General features: G+C 41.0%; 1 protein-coding gene across 2 annotated transcripts; it reads left to right on the forward strand.

Moving 5' to 3' along the window:
- The first annotated feature begins 1,772 nt into the window (after window positions 1-1,772).
- matn4 (matrilin 4) lies at window positions 1,773-21,137 on the forward strand. Of its 2 annotated transcripts, XM_032510351.1 has the most exons (16): window positions 1,773-1,933; window positions 5,511-5,686; window positions 5,772-5,930; window positions 6,437-6,668; window positions 8,771-8,893; window positions 10,112-10,234; window positions 12,045-12,167; window positions 13,155-13,277; window positions 13,834-13,956; window positions 14,387-14,509; window positions 15,678-15,775; window positions 16,015-16,146; window positions 16,629-16,812; window positions 16,903-17,055; window positions 19,200-19,304; window positions 20,365-21,137. In XM_032510351.1, exons 1-16 carry the CDS (start codon window positions 1,861-1,863, stop codon window positions 20,421-20,423), a joined length of 2,109 nt encoding a protein of 702 aa, XP_032366242.1. In that variant the 5' UTR covers window positions 1,773-1,860; the 3' UTR covers window positions 20,424-21,137. The 2 variants fall into 2 exon arrangements, with proteins under 2 accessions (XP_032366242.1, XP_032366243.1); XM_032510352.1 differs by lacking the exon at window positions 13,155-13,277.
- The last annotated feature ends 1,129 nt before the right edge of the window (window positions 21,138-22,266 follow it).

The following is a 22,266-nucleotide window of genomic DNA, read 5'->3' on the forward strand; positions in this document are numbered from 1 at the left end:
ATAAAAAACATACATACACACTCAGACTTGCACTGACACTTTTGACTATAATATTTATGGTTAATGTCCTTTTACAGCCGAATGTTCCTTATTATTGTTATTATTATTACTATAATAATTACTGTTTAATTTGTTTTCTCTATACTGTCTTTTACTGTATTTCTTGCAAAAATCGATGCTAGAATTTCAATTCCTTGAGGAGACATCCCAAAAGGATTAATAAAGAAAAGTCAAAGTCTAGTCTAAGTCTATATGTATACACACACCACACACACACACACACCACACACACACACACACACACACACCACACACACACACACCACACACCACACACACACAACCACAACTAACTCATTAAGACTCATTAAAAGTCATTTAATTTACACAGTTGTATTTATTATTTAATTTTTGTGTAGGATATATGGATGTATGGGAGCGGGGACGTTGAGAGTAACTTTCCAGCTGATACCCCAGAAAATCGCCCTCTTTTTCACAGCTTTCATATGTTGGCAGGCATGCTCATTACTCAGACCTGAGCCGTGATGACCACAGCCTCTGGCTGCCACTCAGGCACAGATAAACCCCCCGGAGGACCAGAGGAAGAGAGGTGGCGTTCAGGATGCCTGTCTGAGTTGACTGTGTGCCCTGAACATGAACACAGACGTTATCATTACCCCTGAGAGCCTGCAGGGATACTGTCAGACACACGGGCAGATTAGGGACTCTGTGTGCGTTTACCCACAGCCCTCTATTAGCAGGAATTGCTGTGCACCTTCTCCAGGTGTTTGCAGCAGAGGGTTTTACGATGGGGACGGATTGGAATGGCCCTCTGCAGCATGCCCATAAAACAAGCGATTACAGAGTAGAAACCCTAACGGATAGTATGTACTCCTTGTCTTATATTGGCCACAAAAGTGATTTGTTTTATGCCTAACACAGACTTAATATCTCATTGGTGCAACGCATTCCTATAAACTTGTGTGTTATGGTACGAAAGGGGAACAACAATCTTTGAAATAGTAGTCTAGTCTAGCAAGACATAACAAGCTGTAATGTAAACTTGACGGGCAATTCATGTCCACTAAAAGTGCTTTTTTTGTCCCTAACAGGCTCAGATTATTATTATTCTAAGTGTCTGACAACATTGTGGAGAGGATCCCTAGGAATAAGGAGTGAGACCATTTTGTTTAACAAGAAACAGCCCAAAATCGCTATGGACAAACCCACCAGACTCAATTTAAATAAACTAATTAACTAACTAAAATAATTTGGTTTGTGAGCCATGGACAATATGGTTGAGTTTTTTTGTGTCCCGGCTCAGGAGTAAAGGTCTAGGTCTTCACCTCTCAACTTTCCAAACATTGTTTCACTATTGCTCCCCCCACTTACAGTTAACTATCACCCAGCAAATAAGTTAAGAAAAAAGATACAGAGGGCGACATTAAATATGGATGTGATCTGAAACATTTTTATATGTGGTTTGGTTCTGTTCCACTATCAGCTAATTCATCGTACAGTTAGTTATTGTTTTTCTCTCTGAACTGAGAATGACACCGAAACACAGGGTTGAAGATGAGAATTAGCACAGAGCTTTGTGCATCTGTTTGAGATCAAGCCAAACATAGACAAAACAATGGTTATTTGTCACCTAAATGTTGCATAAAACTTCATTTTTGAACCATTTGGTCCCTTTTCAAAAGGACACACAGCAGGAGTTATAAACTCAGGTCCTCTCGTTACCACAAATAACCTCTTTTGCATTTCTCTCTGCTTCCCTTCTTCTTCCCGTCTATCTCACCGCCTCAGTTTGATCCAGTTCCAGCTCCGGAGTCCAGCTGTTAGACCGGTATCATCAGGATGAAGATGAGACAGCTCCGGGCTCTGTGCCTGCTGACCCTGGCCGCCCTCGCCTCCGCCAGGCCCAAAGCAGGTCAGCCTGCTGATACTGGGAGGGGAAAAAGAGACAGAAACTGGGTTTTAAAAGTAGTTTTTTGTTATTATCTTCCTCCCAAATGGGGGACAAGGGAAGTTTTTAGCATACAATATATCGCACTTTTAAAATGAGACCACAGTGAGAACATATGAATAGACTTTGCTGTTTTTACTTCTTTATAGGATTGTGTACAACTACGTATTTTATATATTGTCATTTTAATAATTAAATACTAGACAACCAAAAACATAGCGTATACTACAGGGTCTTAAAACTTGCAATGCTATCAGTTTCAATACTGTCATAAAAAAAAAATGCAATGCACTTATGGCGCCGCCACTATAAACATAAATACGAGTAGTAATTGCTGCTAGAACAAACAACATATGTGGGTGTTTTTCGGGGAAGGACAGCCTCGTATTTCCTGCCATTGCCCTGACGCAGACACTGGCATTACAACTGGAGCCATCCTAATTATGGAGTTGGCAAATTAAAGAAATAATATCAATTCATAACACTGTAGTCTAAGATTTCCAAGACTGTCAACAAATGCTTCTTTGTATTCAGAATCTGAATCTGAAATACTTTATTGATCCCCGAAGGGAAACTCGGTGTTGCAGTTGCACAAATAGTAGAAATATAAATAAAGAAATATAAGGAGTGTGGATATTTACATAGTTAAAGGAATATTATGATACATTATTTACAAAATTAACAGTATAAGGTGTTGCAATGGTGAAAAGTAATAATAATATTAATAATAATAATAATAGTAGCAGTATTGCACACATTACCGTGTTATTGCACAGATAATATTGTCCAGTTTTAACCTCTAGTGTGTGTGTGTGTCAGACACTTAGATGGCATTGATGTGCATATGACAAATAACTTGAGTTAAAGAGAGAAACTTTGACCTCCGTGGGTCCTGAACAGGAGTCGTCTCATGTGCATCGTGACCTAATGCTTTGGACTCAGACGTGGTTTGCGTTACATCTGCAGCTGAAGGTTGACTTGATTTATATGGCCAGACAATGACGTGAACATATTTATAAGATGTTAAAAACCAGCCTCATAGCTGTTCGAAACTAAAGACAGATTCCACAACAATCCCACAAGTCTACGTTTACCGGCACCGAGCCTCCGTTCTGACCTGATCCTGGATAATCAAACAAGTCCTTCCTAACTTGTAAAGCCACACCACAAACTCAGACTCACCTCATCTATGACGGCTGGTGTTTTTAAACCAAGATGATGTTACAACACGGGAGTATGCTGAAAAGTTAAAGACAAAAACAGGTGGCTGAAGTCGCGGAGGAGTGAGTTCAGGTGGTAAATTATCTGAACGTTATCCCAGAGTGCAAAGACCTGAACAGCTGCTTTATCCCAAAAACACACACAAACATGTGAGGATTTGAAAAATTCACATTCCTCTCCCACGTCTAGCGCTGTTCAGGCGAGACACTGCAGGTGAATGATGATTATTTAATGGATGTCATCAAGGAAGTTCCCCAGATGATTACTTACATTAACACAACTATTTTAATTGTTAGTTTCATGAAGGAGGCGAGGAAGTCAGGTCATTCATAGTTTAGAAATGTGAGTATTTTTTAACATTTCCACCCAGGGGAACAACTAGTTAAATATATTTATGTTTGTCTTTTAACCCTTGTGTTGTCTTACCATCAATTTTTTTTTTTTTTTACTTTTCTTACGTTTTTGTCCCATTTTTTAACACTTTTGATACTTTTTTCAATGTTCAACACCACGTAACACTAACTTATACATTTTAGTGTTACAGTTATTGTTGGAATTTATGGTCAATAACCTAATTTATAGGAATTATACCTAATGTTTGAGTTAGAAAAGCAGAATTAGGAATTATTGAGACTACAATTAAAGGAATGGATGTTGATGATAATCACAGACTGGAATATTCACTTTTACTCAATACTATTTCAACAACACTTCCATTTGTTTTACAATGCTATAAAATATAATAAGACCCAAAATTAATGAAAGTAGAGATTTGTACTTGGCAAGAGCGTTGTGTGGAATCAATCATGTTATTTTGGGGAATTAAAAAGAACAATGATATAGACAACATTAGGACAACATGAGGGTGTAACAATATTACACCAGAGGGTGTGACACTATTGGCGGTTAGTACCGAGGCGCTTACGCCTCATAGTGTCACTGTCAGCGTCAATTTCCTGCTTCCCATTCATTTCTATGGGAGCAGCCCTGCAGTGCATTCTGATAGCGTCGTGGGGACTTTGGAGGAGCGGGGTGTCGAGTCGCCCGCTCCTTAGTTAAATCCAGCCAATTTTATGCAAATTAAGCACGGACGACTCGGCACCTCTCAAAAAACTCACAAAAATCTTTTTAACTGACCAATGTCGATCTGAACGGAAGACAGATTCAGCAACCGCGCGGCCTATATTTCACTTAAAATGTTTTCAGAAACACTGTTCGGTGATCTATAAGAGATCATATTCCAACGAGCCGCCATTATGGCCTGTTTGGAAATCTGGGAGCCAACAGACCCGTGTGACGCGTTGGTCCAATCAGCTGCAGCCATCGCAGTTGTAGGAGGGTGTAGACGGGTTTCTTTACCTGTCAGTGAAGAGTAACTGATAGCGTGCATCCCTTCCATGTAAACAACGCTTTCATGGACACGTTCCATTAGTTTGTATTACGTTTTCACACGTCATCATTGTATCTTTAAACACAATTTCAAGAGGTACAATGATCATACGCAGGCCGCGTGAATTGGGGAACCCCAAATAAGCCTCTAAAAGCTTTTTGGAGGGGGCCCGATAACTATAAACCTTCAACAAATAATATATCAACCGAAAACTCAAATTACCATGAACACAAAATAGATCACAAAAGTGCCAATAATAAAAAGGATTGGGCATCGACAAGCGAGTACTACTTGGAATTGTTTAGAGGATTTGGTTTCAAATCCGATCATCTCTTCCTAATTTAATATGCGCATGTTTGGTTTCCTAAGGCCAGGCGCTCGCTGTGTTGCAGCCTTGGAGCGCAGTAAGCAGCGCTCTGGTGTGGCTTTATTTTACAATTAAAAAGCCTTGTAAAACTGCAAACCACCACTGAATGAGAATGAAACTTTCCTCTTAATTGTGAAAATAGGCATGTGACCCGTTTCAGCTCCACCCCTCAAAGGATCGGGATCGAAAGAATCAGAAATGTTAAAATCCAAACGATGCCTAATAATGCCAATAATATGACGTTAAATCAAACCCTCTAGCGTAATATTGAAATTATGCAACAACGGTTACCGACAAAATAAAAGTATTAATCAAACTGTATTCATATTGTGGGGAAATTCACTTTCAACAAAATACATTTACACATTTATACATCTCTCCCGAGCCTAACTACTCCAACACCAACTGACTCCGCCCATAAAAAAAAAAAGATTAATTGTAAAATAATCATGTCCTTAGTCCTTCTTGGCTCTTTAATAAAAAAGCTAGATAAAAACCTATTTTCTAAGTCTTAGATTTCCAGTTTCCTTCCTCCGTGTTGAAGGTTTTGTCCCTCCTCTCAGGTCCTGAGCAGAAATGTAAGTCTGGTCCGGTAGATCTGGTCTTCCTCATCGACAGCTCCCGCAGCGTCAGACCACATGAGTTTGAGACCATGAGGAAGTTCATGATCGACATCCTGAGCACCCTAGACATCGGGCTCAACGCCACCAGGGTGGGCGTGGTCCAGTACTCCAGCCAGGTACCGTAGAATCCAGATCTTTGGGGAACATGATGATGAGTAGGACTCGGATACAAACTGCTGCCTGTCTGCTCTTCTTCTTCAGCTCCGCAATGAGTTCTCTCTGAAGACGCACGCCAAGCTGGACGCCATGGTGAAAAACATCAATGAGATCATCCCCCTCGCTCAGGGCACCATGACCGGATTAGCCATCAAATACATCATGAATTCAGCTTTCATCGCCGAGGAGGGAGACAGGCCGCAGGTAGTAATGAAGACACCTGTAGTTTGTTTTTAAATGTATTTAATTCATACTCACTGCCAGCGTTTTCATTCATTACATTTATTTAGTTTGTTCGAGTGGTTTGATTGAATTACTTTCTATCAGACTTTGTCATTTGATCTCACATCATACACCCACACGTTCACAAATACGGCGTTCATGTTGTGAAACCGTTGCAGTTAGGTTAGGTTTATAAAAAACACCATGTTTGGGGTTAAATCAGACATGTCTTCTCGTCCTGTTATGCATGTGGAGCTGAATATGAAGGCTCATAGCGTTAAAAAGTTGCGGTTTATTTATATTTTTAAACGGGAAATGCACCCCCGCCACCCGGGTTGACCCGTCCACCGCCCCAACATCCCTCCTTACGCAGGAACTTGGTGCTTTTATACTTTGACTGACTTGGTCTGAGTCAGTCTTCCTTGACTCTACACCACCCTCCTCCCCACGTTACCTGAGCGCTGATCCTGAGCTTTCCTCTCCCTCAGGTCCCCAACGTGGCCGTGATCGTGACGGACGGGCGTCCCCAGGATCGCGTGGCGGAGGTGGCAGCCGAAGCCAGAGAGAAAGGCATCGAGATCTACGCCGTGGGGGTGGCCAGAGCCGACATGGCGTCACTGAGGGCCATGGCGTCCCCGCCCTACGAAGACCACGTCTTCCTGGTGGAGTCCTTTGACCTCATTCACCAGTTTGGACTGCAGTTCCAGGACAAGCTCTGTGGTAAGACCGGACAGGACGTAACCTCGCTGTCTGTAAAAACCCAAAAGAACCCAATTGTTTATTATCATATTTTGCCAAAACCTTTTTTTAAATCACAGCAGGCGCTTTAAAATATGTCTGGCTGCCTATAAAAGTGGCACCTAAGACAAACATGTCATTCACAAAAGATCCAATCACATTTGGCTTGAGCTTTACTTTGACTTGGTTTGGTTGAGTGTAAAATTGTAAGGTTTATTTACATGATATCTTGTTGGAAAGTACAGTTTTATGAGAATACAAAATGTGAAATGAACAAAAAGCACAAAACTCAATTTTACTGGAATGTGAAGACTTAAATCCTCTCCCAGGACCACATGAAATACAGACAAAGAATACAGCTCATAAATCAAATGAAATACCTGACCTATGAAAGGAGGTTTCTTGAAGGATTTGACATCATGTCTTTGTAAAATGGGAAACTAAAGACCTTTATGCCACTACTGGATTACTTTTATTTGAAGTCATCTCACACAAGACAAGTTCAAAACTGGAGCCAAGTCTGGAATTTAAATTTAATGCTGTTGGCTTTTGGAATTACAAACACAGTGAATGTCTAGCCCGGATAGAAACAAAACCCCAAGCCCATCTAACCCCATAGAACCTAATACTTTTTCAAAACCGCCTCTAAAATCCCTTAAGTGCAAGATATTTCCCTGTGCTGCTATTATTCTAGACTGTTGCTGGCTTTCCTCAGTGGGAGATGGAGAAGGAGAGCAAAAGCAGACAAATAAAGTTTAAGACAGTTGTTATGGTTGGTAAGCTAAGCTAGGCTCCAAAGGACCCACATACGATAATTCTGCAGGCTGCATTTGACTTGAAAATGGGACCCAAGCTTGCCTGGGTGAGTGTGTCACTTTTCCCAACATGCACTACAGCTAGTGTTCTTCTCTTTGCTGCTTTGAAACGGCCTTTTCTGAGAGTAGTTGTTCAGTTTAAAGGTGTGTGTGGGGAAACAAGAACAGCTTCAGTCTTCTTTTCATGTATCTATGGGGTCTGTCCCAGTTCGTTAAATTGCATCCATGTTTTCTTTCACTTGTTTCTCTTCTTCTCACCTTAATCTGTCCCACCGAGGAAGCATGGGATAGACGGGAGGAAATCATGCGAGGAGAGAGGGGAAAAAAACAAGGGCAGCTTCTCAGGTCTCTTATTGGATGTCTCCTCGCTTGACACAGAAATTGTTCTGGTTCTCCTTCATGAAGGCGCTCTCAAAGCTCTTTTTTGACCCGAGGAGCAAGGATGGAGGAGGGATCTCTGAGGAGCTATGAGCGAGGATTAACAAGAGCAGCCTTTCCTTAGGCCGTGCAGCTGAGAGCCGTTGCTAATGTGACGCTTCAGAGGAAAACGTCTCATCCCTTTGTACAACAACACATTCCTTTCTCCTCCAATGATTTCCTCGAGCCGCTCCCATGCTTCCTCAGTGGGACCGACTAAGACGCAAGGAAGGGAAGCAAGTGAAGGAAACGTGGATGCAATTTAAAGACCTGGGACATAACCTCAGTCCTCATCCGTGTCCTCTTCCAGTGTGTCAGCCTACAGCTCGTTGGGGTCAAACACAACATCAATCATATGTGCATGTTGGTCTGATCCTGTCAAACAGGCTGAAACCACACTAAACCAAAGCAGACATGGATACCCAGGTCTCGGTTTACACCCATCTCCATTTCTAGCCACTGGGGGGGCCATGGGCAGGCTATATATTAATGTTAAAAAACCTCAAAGTGAACTTTTCATGCCATGGGGCCTTTAAATTCATAAGAAACATCCTTAGTTATAATTTATCAAGAGTTTAAATCTAAAATCACTTGATGTTGGCCTGGCAACATAACAATCCAATAACTTGTCGTAAGATTTGATTCAGATGTTCGATTCCTGATTGGTTCAGAAGTACAATATGCCATTTGTTTTAAACTGAGCCTACCAAAGTAAAATCACCAAAACGTTTTTTTTCCTTTGGCAGAAAATGTTATGTATGTATATGTAGACGCTGTAAATGACCCTGCAGCTTCTTAAGCCCGAGATCATACGCAGTGTGGACGCTGAAGTGGATATCCTGTCCTCCGTAGGCATGGATCTGTGTCTGGAGTCGGACCACGGCTGTGAGCACATCTGTGAGAACTCCCCGGGCTCCTTCCACTGCCTCTGTCTGCCTGGATACACTCTGAACCAAGATGGCAAAACATGTGCAGGTAACAACAGACACGCACAAGAAATAAAGAACAATAGACATTCATAGGGAACATGTTGTTTCTACATTAGTGGCACAATTTGCTCTGACATCATGGCAGATGAACTCGAGACAACTGCGACAACTTTAGCCACATTTTTACCTATATTTGAATGCCGAATAAGCTATTAGCAGGTCCTGTTTGCTATGTACCCATTCATGAACAGACATACACTGGATTACTTTGATACTAAAAAATTTTAAAAAAATTGCGAGTGTCGGATTGATTAATTGATTTGATGGATTGATTGATTGATAGATTGAACTGAAAAGTTCTATAAGGAGAATCTAAAAACGTGTGCATCATATCATGTCTGTAAGTTCAGAGTTTTGACTCCAAGCAAGGGTTGAAAAAGCTGTTGACTAAATAAAAAATAATAATGTTTTCCCACCTTTCCTTTTCCTTGACCTGATGACGTTTTCCATCGAAGTGGAAATTGCACAATTCGGGGGAAAATATGAATCACAATTTATTTTTGCTCATGATGGATATCATGAATCTCTGTTATGTTTTCTTTTACCATGACAAAACAAAACAAATTGGCAGCAACCAAACTGATTTTTTTGCACCGCTAGCACATTGCGCATCTGCACAAGCCTGTAAACATATAGAGGCCTCAATGAAGAGAAGAGAGCGTTGCAGAGCTTTAAAACTCACAGAAGAAAGTAGTAGCGTTTGTGATGCAGTCGGCTTGTAAAATTAAATGAGAATCAAGACACAAAAAAAAAAAAAATAAGTAATTTAAAACAGGCTGGATTGAGATCGCGATTTTTAACGATTAATCATGGGGGCCTAGCGTAAAGAAGACGTGAAGGTGAATGCATTAAGGAAGGGGCAACTGCAGTGAATCCGACTGCACTTACACCCCGACGTGGGTCTGTCTAGCAAAACTACATTGTTCCGTTCATGCAGCCCTCTAATCTAAAAAAATATTAATTTGACTAAAGCTGTAAATAAGGCACAAGGAACCAACTAAAATAGATTAGAGTTTCTTCACGGTTCCCAGTATAAATGTTACTTAACATGGGGATGATGAAAGTTAAATTTATCCCGGCAGTGGAGAAACAACGGCTTGTAACTGGAGTTCAGATACTTGCATGCAGAACGTGAAATTATTCATCAATCCACAAGTAATTATAATGAACATAGTTCCTCAATAAATGGCTTTGTGTGTTTCAGCCATAGATCTTTGTGCTCAGGGGAAACACGACTGTGGACAAATCTGCGTCAGCTCGCCCGGGTATTTCACCTGCGACTGCAACAAAGGATACCAGCTGAATGACGACGAGAAGACCTGCTCGAGTTAGTCTCACACACACACACACGCACGCACGCACACACACACGCACGCACGCACACGCACACACCACACACACGCCGCACACACACACACACACACTATAACTGCTGATAGGCTTGAATTCATGTTCATGGATTTCAACCTTCACAAGCTGCTGATTCATGATTAATCTGCTGATTCATGATTAATCTGTTGATTCATGATTAATCTGCTGATTCATGAAGCTGAGAGTGGGTTTGCATCTTGTTCCTCCTGTTTGTCTTAAAGGTGCTCTAAGCGATGTTGGGTGACATTACTTGTTGACGTTTGTAAGTATTTTCCAACCCAAACTGTTTGTACAGTGTGTTCAGGGGACAGGCAGCTAGCAGATAGTGATGTGTAGTAAGATGTTGTTGCCTAAAAAACATGCAACATCGCTTAGAGCACCTTTTTATAAAAGAGCTCCCTTTACTGAAAATCATTTATACATCCTGTTTTACAAAAAGACCATTATTTAGAAACACTCAAATATATTAATCAAGATTAAAAAAAACCTAGCCTAATTCTCATTCTTAAATCTTAAAGACTTAACTTCTAAACAACCATAACTGTTGTTGGAATTTGGGGCTTTGAAACTGAAATTGTCATTTTGCTTTCACAGCATATATCAACTTAAGGAACAAAGTCTCAACATATTGTGATCTTGGCTTGTTTAAAGGGGAGTTTAGTTTTTTTTTCCCAACCTGGAGTTTTTTTCCCATGCGCTGGTGTCTAAGTGACTAATGTGAACAAGTCTTTGAAATTGGTTCAGTATTGAGCGAGAACGCTGTAACCGGCAGCAGCGAACCGGGCTGCAATGTTATCATATAATGCAAATTTGCCAATTTTGTCCATTAACAGTTCTGCTTTTCCCACTGACAGACTCAAATTATTCTTCAATGTGTCTTACAGCATTATGGAAAGGATCCCTACAGAGATAGACCTTTTAGTTAACCAGGAACAGCTCAGAAATGTATCACCACACCCACCAGACTATTTAAATAATCAATACTTTTAGTGTGTATAGAGCAGCATATTTCCACATGTAGAAGGGTGAATAAGGGTTTATTTTAACAGAGCAGGATACCCACGGCTTCGTTAACACCTATCACCATTTCTAGCCACTCGGGGACCATAAGCAGGCTGAGGGGGACTCAGCATTTTCATGCCATGGGACCTTTAAATTCAGAAGAAACATCCTTAGGTATCATTTACCAAGAGTTTAAAGCTAAAAGCACTTGATGGAGACCTGGGTGAATTAAGGGTTTATTTTAACCAAACCAGAGTGGTGACTGGTAGAACAGTGGAAAGACAAACCAAGCCACACCGGCTTTTAATATTTATATTTTGTTTCTGTCAACTTTGAATAAAGTGCCTTTTAAGATATGATGGATCATATGTTCAATATATCAATAAGATATGGTAGGTTTGGTGATTTCGTTTACCATACAAAAATGATCTTTAACAAACAAGGTCTATCTCTGTAGGGATCCTTTCCATAATGTCACATTGGACTAAGGTAATGTTGACACTTAGAATATAATCTGAGCCTGTCAGTGGCACAACAAGCACTTAGTACATTGAAGGTGCGCAATTTTCCATTAACGTTACATTGCAGCTTATTTCACCAAATTTCAAAGATTGTCGTCACCATCAGTCACTTACAACATAAAAGAATGAAGTTATTCTTCATGACGAGATTTGTTGTGAGACAAAGGGAACATAGATGCAATCCCACGCATGTTGCTGCTGGTCGCCCTGCTGCTTACGGCCTCGCTGCTCTCCTCCCCTCAGTGATCGACTACTGTTCGTTTGGGAACCACAGTTGTGATCATGAGTGTGTGAGTGTGCTCAATGGCTATCACTGCCGCTGTAACCAGGGATACAGGCTGCTGGACGACGGCAAGACCTGCCAGGGTAAGTAGCGCATGCATGATACAATGCTCATGACAGAAATAAAAACAGAACTATGTTATCTGCAGATATGATGGAGGGGAGGGTCAGATTTTAATACTCTGACACCTGCCTGATGGAGCCGCTTACACACATGCATGATTTAAGTAGGATCATTTAAAGCTGGGGAAGGCAGTTTGTTTTTAGCGTTTGTTTAGCGCAAACATTGTAACTCAAATGGTCTGAGGGAAAACCAATTTTTTGCAGGTCCTCTTGGCTCAGTTTGCAGGCTTTAGATAATCTAGCTTGTGACGGGAGACTTTGGCCAATAACAGGTCATTTCAGAGAGAGCTTTCCTATTGGCTGTTCTACGGATGCAAATGCACACGTGTGTCCTTTCAGTGAATGTTGAACTGAAGAGGCTTTAGCCTAGCATCACTAGGCTGTTTGAAGTGAGCTATGGTTAGCAGAAGGCTAAATCACAAGCATGTCTACCACGTTTTCCTCTCACAGCGAGCTGCGTCGCCTGCTATTGCAAACTGAACGAGGAGACACCGGAAGTAGTGTGAGAGGAAAATGTAAATTTTGCAGCCGAGCCGGCAGTTTAGCCCTCTGCTAACCGAGTTCATGTAGCTAACTAGAGGCTAGATTCACATAATGTCATCTAACGTTGGCTTTCCATTGAAAACGGGATGGTACTTCTCATATTATTGCTGCTATATAACGGCATCAGAAGAAATTAATGATTAGTACTCGTACAGGTTACTGTATGAAGGCAGGGCTCGTCTGATGCTCGGGGCTGGACAGAGAGGGGAGAGGGAGACCTGCAGGAAGAGAAGGTCTCACTCTACCTCAAATTCTGGTTTGCTTTTTGCCTACTGAAGCTTTAACCCTCCCCAAACTGGAATATGGTATTACCGGCTTATTTTAAGAGAGATTATGTAGGGTATGTATGGAAATAAATGCCCAGAAAACACACACACTTTAATTCAATGTGTGTGTGTTATTTAGCCATTGACCTGTGTGCTGAAGGGAAACATGACTGTGAACAAATCTGCATCAGCGAGCCCGGCGTCTTCACCTGCGACTGCAACGAAGGCTACACACTCAACGAAGACGAGAAGACCTGCACACGTTAGTCAGGCCCTCGCGCAAATATACACACACACATACACAGCTGTACACACACACCAACAACACACACTGACAATGAAAGGAAAACACTCCTGGTGCATCTACGGTCTCCAGCAGCAGGAGTGCAGCCACATCTTTTTCTCCATTTTATTAATCAATTAGTAACGCAAGTAAAAAAAAAAAAAATCCCAAATAGCGCCTCCAGCTTCTTTTTGTGAATTGTTACTGCTTTGGTTTCATGTCAATGTACATTAAATCATTTTGGGTCTTTGGAACATTGATCAGACATTAGAAGTTTGAAAACATCATTTTGAATTAAAAGGGACAACAAAATTGAATCTATAAAAAAAAAATATATATGTATCATTGCTGTAGCTGCAGCCTGTTACGGTCTTTCAAAGACTTGGTCAGTAGCATATTTCTTAAACGATCGCCTTGCTTTACTAGAAGACACAAAAGTAGGACCAAATGCACATAGAAACAGAAAAATGTTCCACTGTACCATAAACGACAGATGAGAAATAACTTTGTGTGTGTGTGTGTGTGTTTTCTTTAGCCATTGACCTGTGTGCCGAGGGGAAGCATGACTGTGAACAGATCTGTATCAGTGCTCCTGGCGTCTTCACCTGCGACTGCAACAAGGGATTCAAACTCAACAAAGACAAGAAGACCTGCACAAGTCAGTAAATCTTTCTTATGTCGTGTGTTTCACCTCAGCTCATCGTGTGTTGTCACTGCTCTGACTTCAAATTCACTTCCATTTTGTTTTCAGATATTGAGAAAAAGGCTGAAAAGGGCCAGGTGTTTGACTAAAATGAGTCTGCACACCCATCACTGTATATGTATCTATAACCTCCACAGACGTTACTGGTTTCATTTCACGTAATAACTGCTGTAATGACGTGGTATTGCTGTGGCAGTGAAGGGGGGGGGGGATAATATTTTTAAGTAGCAGCTGCAGTAGCTGCAGTGTGCACCAACAACCACCAGGTGGCACATGTCAGCGCACCAGATGCAGTTTCTCTCTTCCATTTATTTGGTTACTCCCCAACGCCTGGCAGTTAGTTTCCTCCACATGTAACGTGTGTTTATTGTCTCTGTGTCTGCAGACATGGACATGTGTAACACAGTGGAGCACGGCTGTGAGCACCAGTGTGTGAACACTGCAGGATCGTACTACTGTATCTGTCCGGAGGGACAGCTGCTGCAGGAGGACGGCAAGAGCTGCGGCAGTAAGTCAACTCTCTGATTAATGATCTGTGTTACAGAAAATCATCTATCGCTGAGAAACAGACCCAGTTTGGACATAACAGGACAGGTTCAGTATTCTTCAACGCAGACCTATTTATACTCAGATTCATAAAACACAACTTGCAGCAGTGCCCAATGATGTAATCAGCAATCAGACGTGTCAGTGTGAGAGTCCCCTGCAAGATACAGGAAACATCACTGCCTCTAATGCTGCTACAAGAAAGTTTTAAAACACCAAACCCAAGCACTGAACAGCTGATCAGTCTCTTTTCTCTTTCACTGTGAAATAAATGTCAAGATCTATAAACTATTTTCTGGTCTGGACAAGGCCTTTAGAGTAAGAAAGGAGGTAACATGAAATACATGTGTGCACAAAAAGCAAACCAAACCCTATACTGACGTTAAAAGCAGCTTAGTTATGTCTGGGAGGAACTGGCCAGACAATGATGGGAGGGTTGCTGTTCAAGTCCTGGTACGGACCGAAGTAAGAGTGTGGATTGGTAGCTGGAGAGATGCCAGTTCACCTCCTGGGCACTGCCAAGATGCTCTTGAGCTAGGTGCCGAAACCCCCCACAGCAATGCGGAGGAGGGTCTAACTAACCCACACAGCATTCCAGGATGGGTGACAAATGTGCTCTGGTTAATTGGCATTTCTTTAAACCAATCACAATTGTCTTGGGCGGCACTAAACGTTGGACAGAGCCACTGTGCTGCTGCAAAATAACCTCAGGAAGGAACTTGTTCTGGTGGAACGTGTACGTTAAAAAGTAGTCGTGCAACAGAAAACTCAGATTGGACAGACAGTCTAGCTAGCTGTCTGGATTTACCCTGCAGAAATCTGAGGACCAGATAACCATAGTCCTCAAAAATCCACCGGAGGCACATAGAAAGCAGAAGGTGACAGAAGAAGGGCTTTCCAACATCACCGGAGCAATCCTGGAAGTGAAACTTTTACTTATATGTCTTTGCCACAGTCTCGTGTTATGAAATTGGCCAACATATCCATGATAAGCTAATGTCGTGAAGACTTATCAGTCCATCTATTAAAATAATCGAGCTGTAAAAATCAAAAACACCTGTGAATTCTCAAGAACAATCATCAGGACTACGTATGTTTTTCGTATTCCTTCTCATGTCTCTCTCCTTCAGCCTGCAAGTCGGCCAACATTGACCTGGTGCTCCTGATCGACGGCTCCAAGAGCGTCCGCCCCCAAAACTTTGAGCTGGTCAAAAAGTTTGTTAACCAGGTGAGGCATGTTTTACATACTTTATAAACAATAGAGCCAGACCGAAATACCAAATATACCAAATATTTGGTTATTTAAAAATCCGATATTAGGATATTGGAACAAAAGACGCTCTTGGCTGCTTTTAGATATAAAAACACAGGCAGCCTTTTATTCACTACAAAAGTGCAATAACAAACACTAACTTAACAATAGAAGCTCACTAATAGAGTACCTGTCTCTTGTGTCACCCCCTCCAGGTTGTGGACTCTCTGGACGTGTCTGCTCATGGCACCAGGGTCGGTCTGGTTCAGTACTCCAGCCGGGTCCGGACGGAGTTCCCCCTCAGCATGTACCACACCGCTGACGAGATCAAAGCTGCAGTCATGAAGGTAAAGTTGTTGACTTTCCGTCTGTTTCAAACAACAAATTATCTTCAATTTCATGTTTTAATACCACGGGCATCAACTGTGTGCTATCAAGTATTCCTGAAATGAAGCCGACGAATCAACTTCATTAACTAAATTTAAAGTTGGAACAGAAGCAGGCCTACATTCATTTTCTAACAAGTAGGATCATCTGTTATAACTAAGATATCTGCAAAAATAGATATCTGCGTTGTTTAATTGGAATATTACCCAAGAGGGTTTGATTTAACGTCATTTTTGGCACGACAGTAATGCTTACGGAGCTTGGCGCAAGGTCTAGCCACATCGAAGTGAAGGAAGCAAAGCATAATATTGCTTAATCATATGTATCATTCCTACAAACTTTTATTCATGGCTGTCCAACAAGAACAGTTTCTCAGCTCTATGTTTATTTCATAGTGGAAGAAGTGCCAACACTTGGGATTCTGTTTACTGTCCTCGTCTAGGTTGACTACATGGAGAAAGGCACTATGACGGGTCTGGCCCTGAAACACATGCTGGAGAACAGCTTCTCAGAGGCCGAGGGCGCTCGTCCTTCCAGCCGCAACATCCCCCGAATCGGACTCGTCTTCACAGACGGACGCTCGCAGGACGACATCACAGAGTACGCCAAGAAGGCCAAAGAAGCCGGTAAGCCTCAACTGCCGTGGGGGTCAAACCACATCTACAGTAATTCTCTTATTCTAGTCCCTGTGCCATAATGCTGACATTTGTACACAGGTATCACCATGTACGCCGTGGGCGTGGGAAAAGCCGTGGAAGATGAGCTTCGTGAGATTGCATCTGAGCCTCAGGAGAAACATTTCTATTACACCACCGACTTCACCGCCATCAACACCATCGCTGAGAACCTCAAACTCAACGTCTGCCCAGGTACAAGACTCAGGATCTGAACGCCGGGTAGAAATCCTTAGGGCCGTTTCACACCTAAAAGTCTGAACCAAGGTCCAAACCAAGGTTCATGTTTTGGTTACGTTGTATACATTTGACTTGGTAAGTTTTGCTTTCACACTGCAGTTCTGCAAACTAAAAAACTGTGCATGATGTAACTACGTCCTGTCGTCACACAGTACGTGACCCATATCTCCCGATACTGAAAAACTGAAACCAACACATACAATTACATTATTGGCTGACCACAGTGCTACCCGTGTCACTTCCTGCGTCCTGCAAACTCTACCCAGGCGGCCCCCCCCCCACCTTGACCAACAATATATTCCAGTAAGTGAGAACGCGTCTGACATGGACATCCTCCTGTTACGTGCTACGTGTGAGAAAGGGAAACAAAAGATAATGTCAATGACCTAACTCACCTTAGATTGTCCACATTTGATATTAGAAAACAGCTTTAGTCTGTAGAGCGTATTGGCAAATTTGTTGTAGATGTGTACTTTTGTTTAGTAAAATTGTTTTTTTCACTTTACAAAAGTATTATTTCACTTTTGTGCAATTTTAACATTTACTCCACTGATACACATTAAATATATTTACTTTATATGAAAAGAGGAGGATAGATTTTGCATTAAAGCCACAAAAAGTATCATAATTCCCTGAAAAGGTTTGGTGTATATGATCTGTATTCTCTTTATTTATGTTCAACTAAAACATTAAATCACATAATTCCAAAACCATAGACATAATGAAAACATTGTAATTCTAAAATCAACAAACTAATCATATATTTTTTAAGATTATGTTCAACACCAGCGCCTGGGTAGTTCACCTGGTAGAGTGCACGCTCATATAGAGGTTCACTCTTTCCCCCCTTTCATGCATTCAGCTGTCCTTTAAAAATTAAGTCTTAAAATGCCCCAAAATTATCTTGTATCTTAAAAAATATCCAAGATTATGTTGAATATCTAGTTACAGTCAAAAGATAAGCCTTACATGTAAAAGCAGTCCCAGTGTCAGCTGACATGTCATTGTTATGATGTTCTCTGGCTCCCTCTGCTGACAGAAGTACATGATGACAGCTGGAATTTAAAAAAACACTCAAATATAAAAGATAAATACCTAAAGAACAACACAGGAAAAATATAAAGTGTATTTTTGAGTTTTAACTTGTTGCTTTAATGTGTGAACACTGTAAGTTGGTCCAAATGGAGACTATAGCTAAATAATTCACAAACTGCTGAAGTACAGTTTAAACTGCAGAAATGTATTATGTTTTATGTTTTATGACCATCTGTTTCTTCTTTAAGAAACCAATAACTGCATCATAATGACAAAGGTGTGTTGACGTGAAACACTTAAGCAGAACCAGAAAACCCAGACGTTATAAATTTGGTATTTCCCCATTATTTCTGAAATAACTCTGGTGCGTTTCGACATCGTTCCAGTTTGAGTTACAAACTTCAAAGCTCCCAATTATTTTATTACAGTTTTACTGCTTCAATAAGAATTTGAAATACCCAAGGACAAACAAAGAATATCATGAACATCTTTATGAACCATTTAAGCAGTCAGACAACGGGGAGTAACTGAACAGGGCATGAGGATGTACAAAAAAAAGGCACGCCATGTTACAGTAACACCAAGAGGAAAGATTTAAGAGTGCAGTGTGACCACAAACCGAACCAAATTAAAAACTCCCCACCCCAATTGCATTAGTATTTCGCATGTATTTATTCTCTGGTATGATTAATACGGACTATGTATTGTTGTACGTTGTGTCTGTATGTGCCTGATCACAAATTATTTTCTTTTGATATGATTTGATTGAGTCTCCACAGGAGAAAGATGGTTACAGACAGACGGACAATTTCACTTTTACACCGAATTACTGCTGTGAAAGTGACACATACAACCACAACGTACAACAATACGTAGTCCGTATTAATCATACCAGGGATTAAATACATGCTAAATACTAATGCAATTTGGGTGTGAAGTTGCAAGATTGGCACATACAGACACAACGTACAACAATACAAAGTCTCCCGAACTACTAGTGTGAAAGGGACCTAAAAGTGAAACTGTCTGTCTGTCTGTCACCATCTTTCTTTGTGTCTTTGCAGAGGAGAGCCAGGGGGAGATCGAGGTGAAGGACCCGTGTGCCTGTGAGAGTTTGGTGGAGTTCCAGCAGGCCACCATGAGCAGCCTGGAGCAGCTCACACAGAAACATATCCTTTAAAAACACATCTTTATACAAGCACCAGGGATCCGAAACACAACTTATTTAATATTCTTTAAAAGCCTTAGTGACAGGCGAGTTTCTAATTTGGATTGGTGGTAAGAAACTGGTGGTGGTTCAAAGATAACGTTACCAATGACTAAGACAGGAAATACATTTCTCTGTGCAACATTTGATTCAGAGGTGATATTAAAAAAAGGGATTTTAAGGCCAAGGTGATTGATATTACAGATGTGGAGCTACGGCTTAAGTTACATCGTTCTTTTGACTGATTTGACGTCCATTGGGAACCCTATACCTTACATCAGTCCCAAATTCTTCCCACAACTGTTCCATGTCTCGCCTATATCCTGTATATAAAAGATGGACGACGCGTCTTCACGTTCTCCCACTGTACAAAAGTGAAGCCAAAACCTCCCAGATACGGGCGCTGCAATCTTGTACTTTTGGAGCCAGGGTCTGTGCACTAGTGATTAGGCAGTGGAGACGCGATACACGTCCCGCCTATACACCTGCCCGACCAATTGGGACTCAATCACAGCTGTCAATCATGGCGTTTCAGCCCGCTTTGACAGCATTAAGAAACTTATAAAACCAAATTGGTCAGAAATGAACAAACCACATGATCAGGACTATCTAAAATGAGGAAAACCATCGTAGATAAAATTGATTTGACGTATACTGATTTTTTTAGTTTAGTCCATGTCCCACCTGCTAACATGGAGGGGGGCGGGGCTTATGGCCTATACTGCAGCCAGCCACCATGATGATCCAGGTGTTTTAGCTTCACTTATACACTCTATGCCTCAACCCCTCCTGCCATGTAACAAACAAACCTGGGAACATTTAAAGAATAAGGCCACTGATATTTTCCTCTTGTTTAACTGTCAACAAAGAACAACAAAGATTTATGTGTGCATGAAAGCCTGATGTATCTTCTTCCTCTGTGACTCTCACATGAGGTTGTGATATCACGAGAACCCAGCTGCCGTGCAAGGTACACTGTTTAACACGTGCATGTCATTATTATTCCTTAATCAGCTGCCTACTATCTGGGATGACTGCTCGTCTGGAGCAGCTGGAGAACCAGCTTCTCTCCAGGAAGTGATCTTCATCACAGCGAGCGAACGGGACGCCACAGGGAAAAAGAAAGAATAACAGAGTGAGGAAGAGGAGGGCACATCAGAAACCGTTCCAATCAATGGACAAAACCAAAGTGTCTTTTCACAAAGCCTTTGTGGCCTTCAGTCGGCTTGTTGCTCTTCACCTTTAAGAGGATGACATTTATCTGAAAGCTTGTGATATAGAATCATATTTCTGGTATCAGTGTAAATTACCTAATTTGTACACTTTGTTTAGAAGAATTCAAAATACAACAAACACTACATACACTTTCCCATTCATCACTGGGCAAAACAGCTGTAAACAAATGCCTTCATAAAACAGATTTCCATGTTTCTACAGGACATCTGTTACAGACTAATTTGGGTATTTTCCAACATGGATCCTATTTTCCCGTGCATTGCTTTCTAAATGACTGATGTGAGCAAACTTCTTTGAAATTGGTCCAGTATTGAGCAAGAACGCAGTAAACGCCACAAACTGGAATGTAATCAAATATGTACAGTATGGCAAATGTCAATCGGCAATTTCAGTTCATTAAAAGTTCTGTTTTTGCCACTGATTCACTATTCAGAGTGTCTGACAGCCTTATTGAGAGGAACCATACAGAGGTGGACCTTTTTGTTAAAGAATAAGATCATTTTTGATCAAGCAGAAACAGCCTGGAAATCGCTATTGCCAAACTCACCAAACATAATTTCCTTTTAGCCTGTATACAGCCTTTATACATGTAAAAAAGTAAAATAAGTTACCTATTTACCTACCAGATTGGTGACTGTTGGAACAGCAGAAAGACAAAGAATCAAGATGGCTTTTGATGGTTTTATTTTGTTTCTGTCGACTTTGAATGAAGTGCGTTTGAAGATTGTTGTTTCCATTGGTCACTTAGACACAAAAACATAAGTAAATAGGATCCAGGTTGAAAAATACCAAATTTAACCTTTAACTTTTGGGATTTGTGTGTACCCACATAAAGGATAAACAGTCGCACACACAAAGGGGATTGCAGGCATGTTGGCTATCTTTGTAAACTAGATGTAATCAATGTACTGTAGATATTAGACACAAGCACAAAATAATAATAATAGTGAAAACACAAGTTTTCATCACACTCAGTATTCATTCATCGCCACACATCTTTCATCAGTTAGTGCCGTTTATACTTGATCTGTTTTGTACGGTTTGTTAAATGTGATGTATTTATAGCAGATGGTTTGTTTGCTTTTCTACGGCAGTAGAAGAGCAATTTAAAGAAAAGAGATTTTATAAAATGAAGTGTTGTTACCACTCCCAATATTAAACTGGCTCAGGTCATGTTCATACAAAGTCATTACTTGTTTCCCCGTATAAACTAGTTTTGATCCCAGGTCTGAGGACCGATGAAGAGGAAAGTCATTTAGATCTAAAACAAAAAGGGAAGATAAGAAGTTAGAAGTCTGAGTGTTCACTAAAGCTGAGGTCTGTTGACAGAGAAAATGTGATGAACCAGATATGACAGGAACCAGTATTTTACTCAAAATAAATATGGTCTCACGTTTGTTAATCAGATTTGTTCTCTACTGTGCACTTTCTAGATGTTGTCGTACAGCGCCCAAGTCTGAGTATAGTAGTATCTATCTTTGCCCCAACGTGGTCCGTTATATCATCGTAACGTCTGACCAGTCTGACGTTATCTAGTTACTCAGAACGAGAGGCCCACACAGGGCCCTGCATGGAATCAATACCCCAACAAAACTTTGGTAGATTGTCTTTCTCTTGTAGTTTTGTATAAAAACAAAAGACCACCACAAATGTATACCCTTTATATTTGAATGCCTGTATGTTTTTGT

The sequence above is a fragment of the Etheostoma spectabile genome, unplaced genomic scaffold (genome assembly GCF_008692095.1).
Source record: "Etheostoma spectabile isolate EspeVRDwgs_2016 unplaced genomic scaffold, UIUC_Espe_1.0 scaffold00569552, whole genome shotgun sequence".
NCBI classification, from domain to species: Eukaryota; Metazoa; Chordata; class Actinopteri; order Perciformes; family Percidae; genus Etheostoma; species Etheostoma spectabile.

Excerpts from the sequence above, each read along its gene's own strand:
- matn4 (XM_032510351.1), top strand. The coding sequence starts at position 1,861 with ATGAAGATGAGACAGCTCCGGGCTCTGTGCCTGCTGACCCTGGCCGCC. Across the intron at positions 12,168-13,154 it reads CGACGGCAAGACCTGCCAGG|CCATTGACCTGTGTGCTGAA; the intron begins GTAAGTAGCGCA and ends TGTGTTATTTAG. Across the intron at positions 14,510-15,677 it reads GGACGGCAAGAGCTGCGGCA|CCTGCAAGTCGGCCAACATT; the intron begins GTAAGTCAACTC and ends TCTCTCCTTCAG.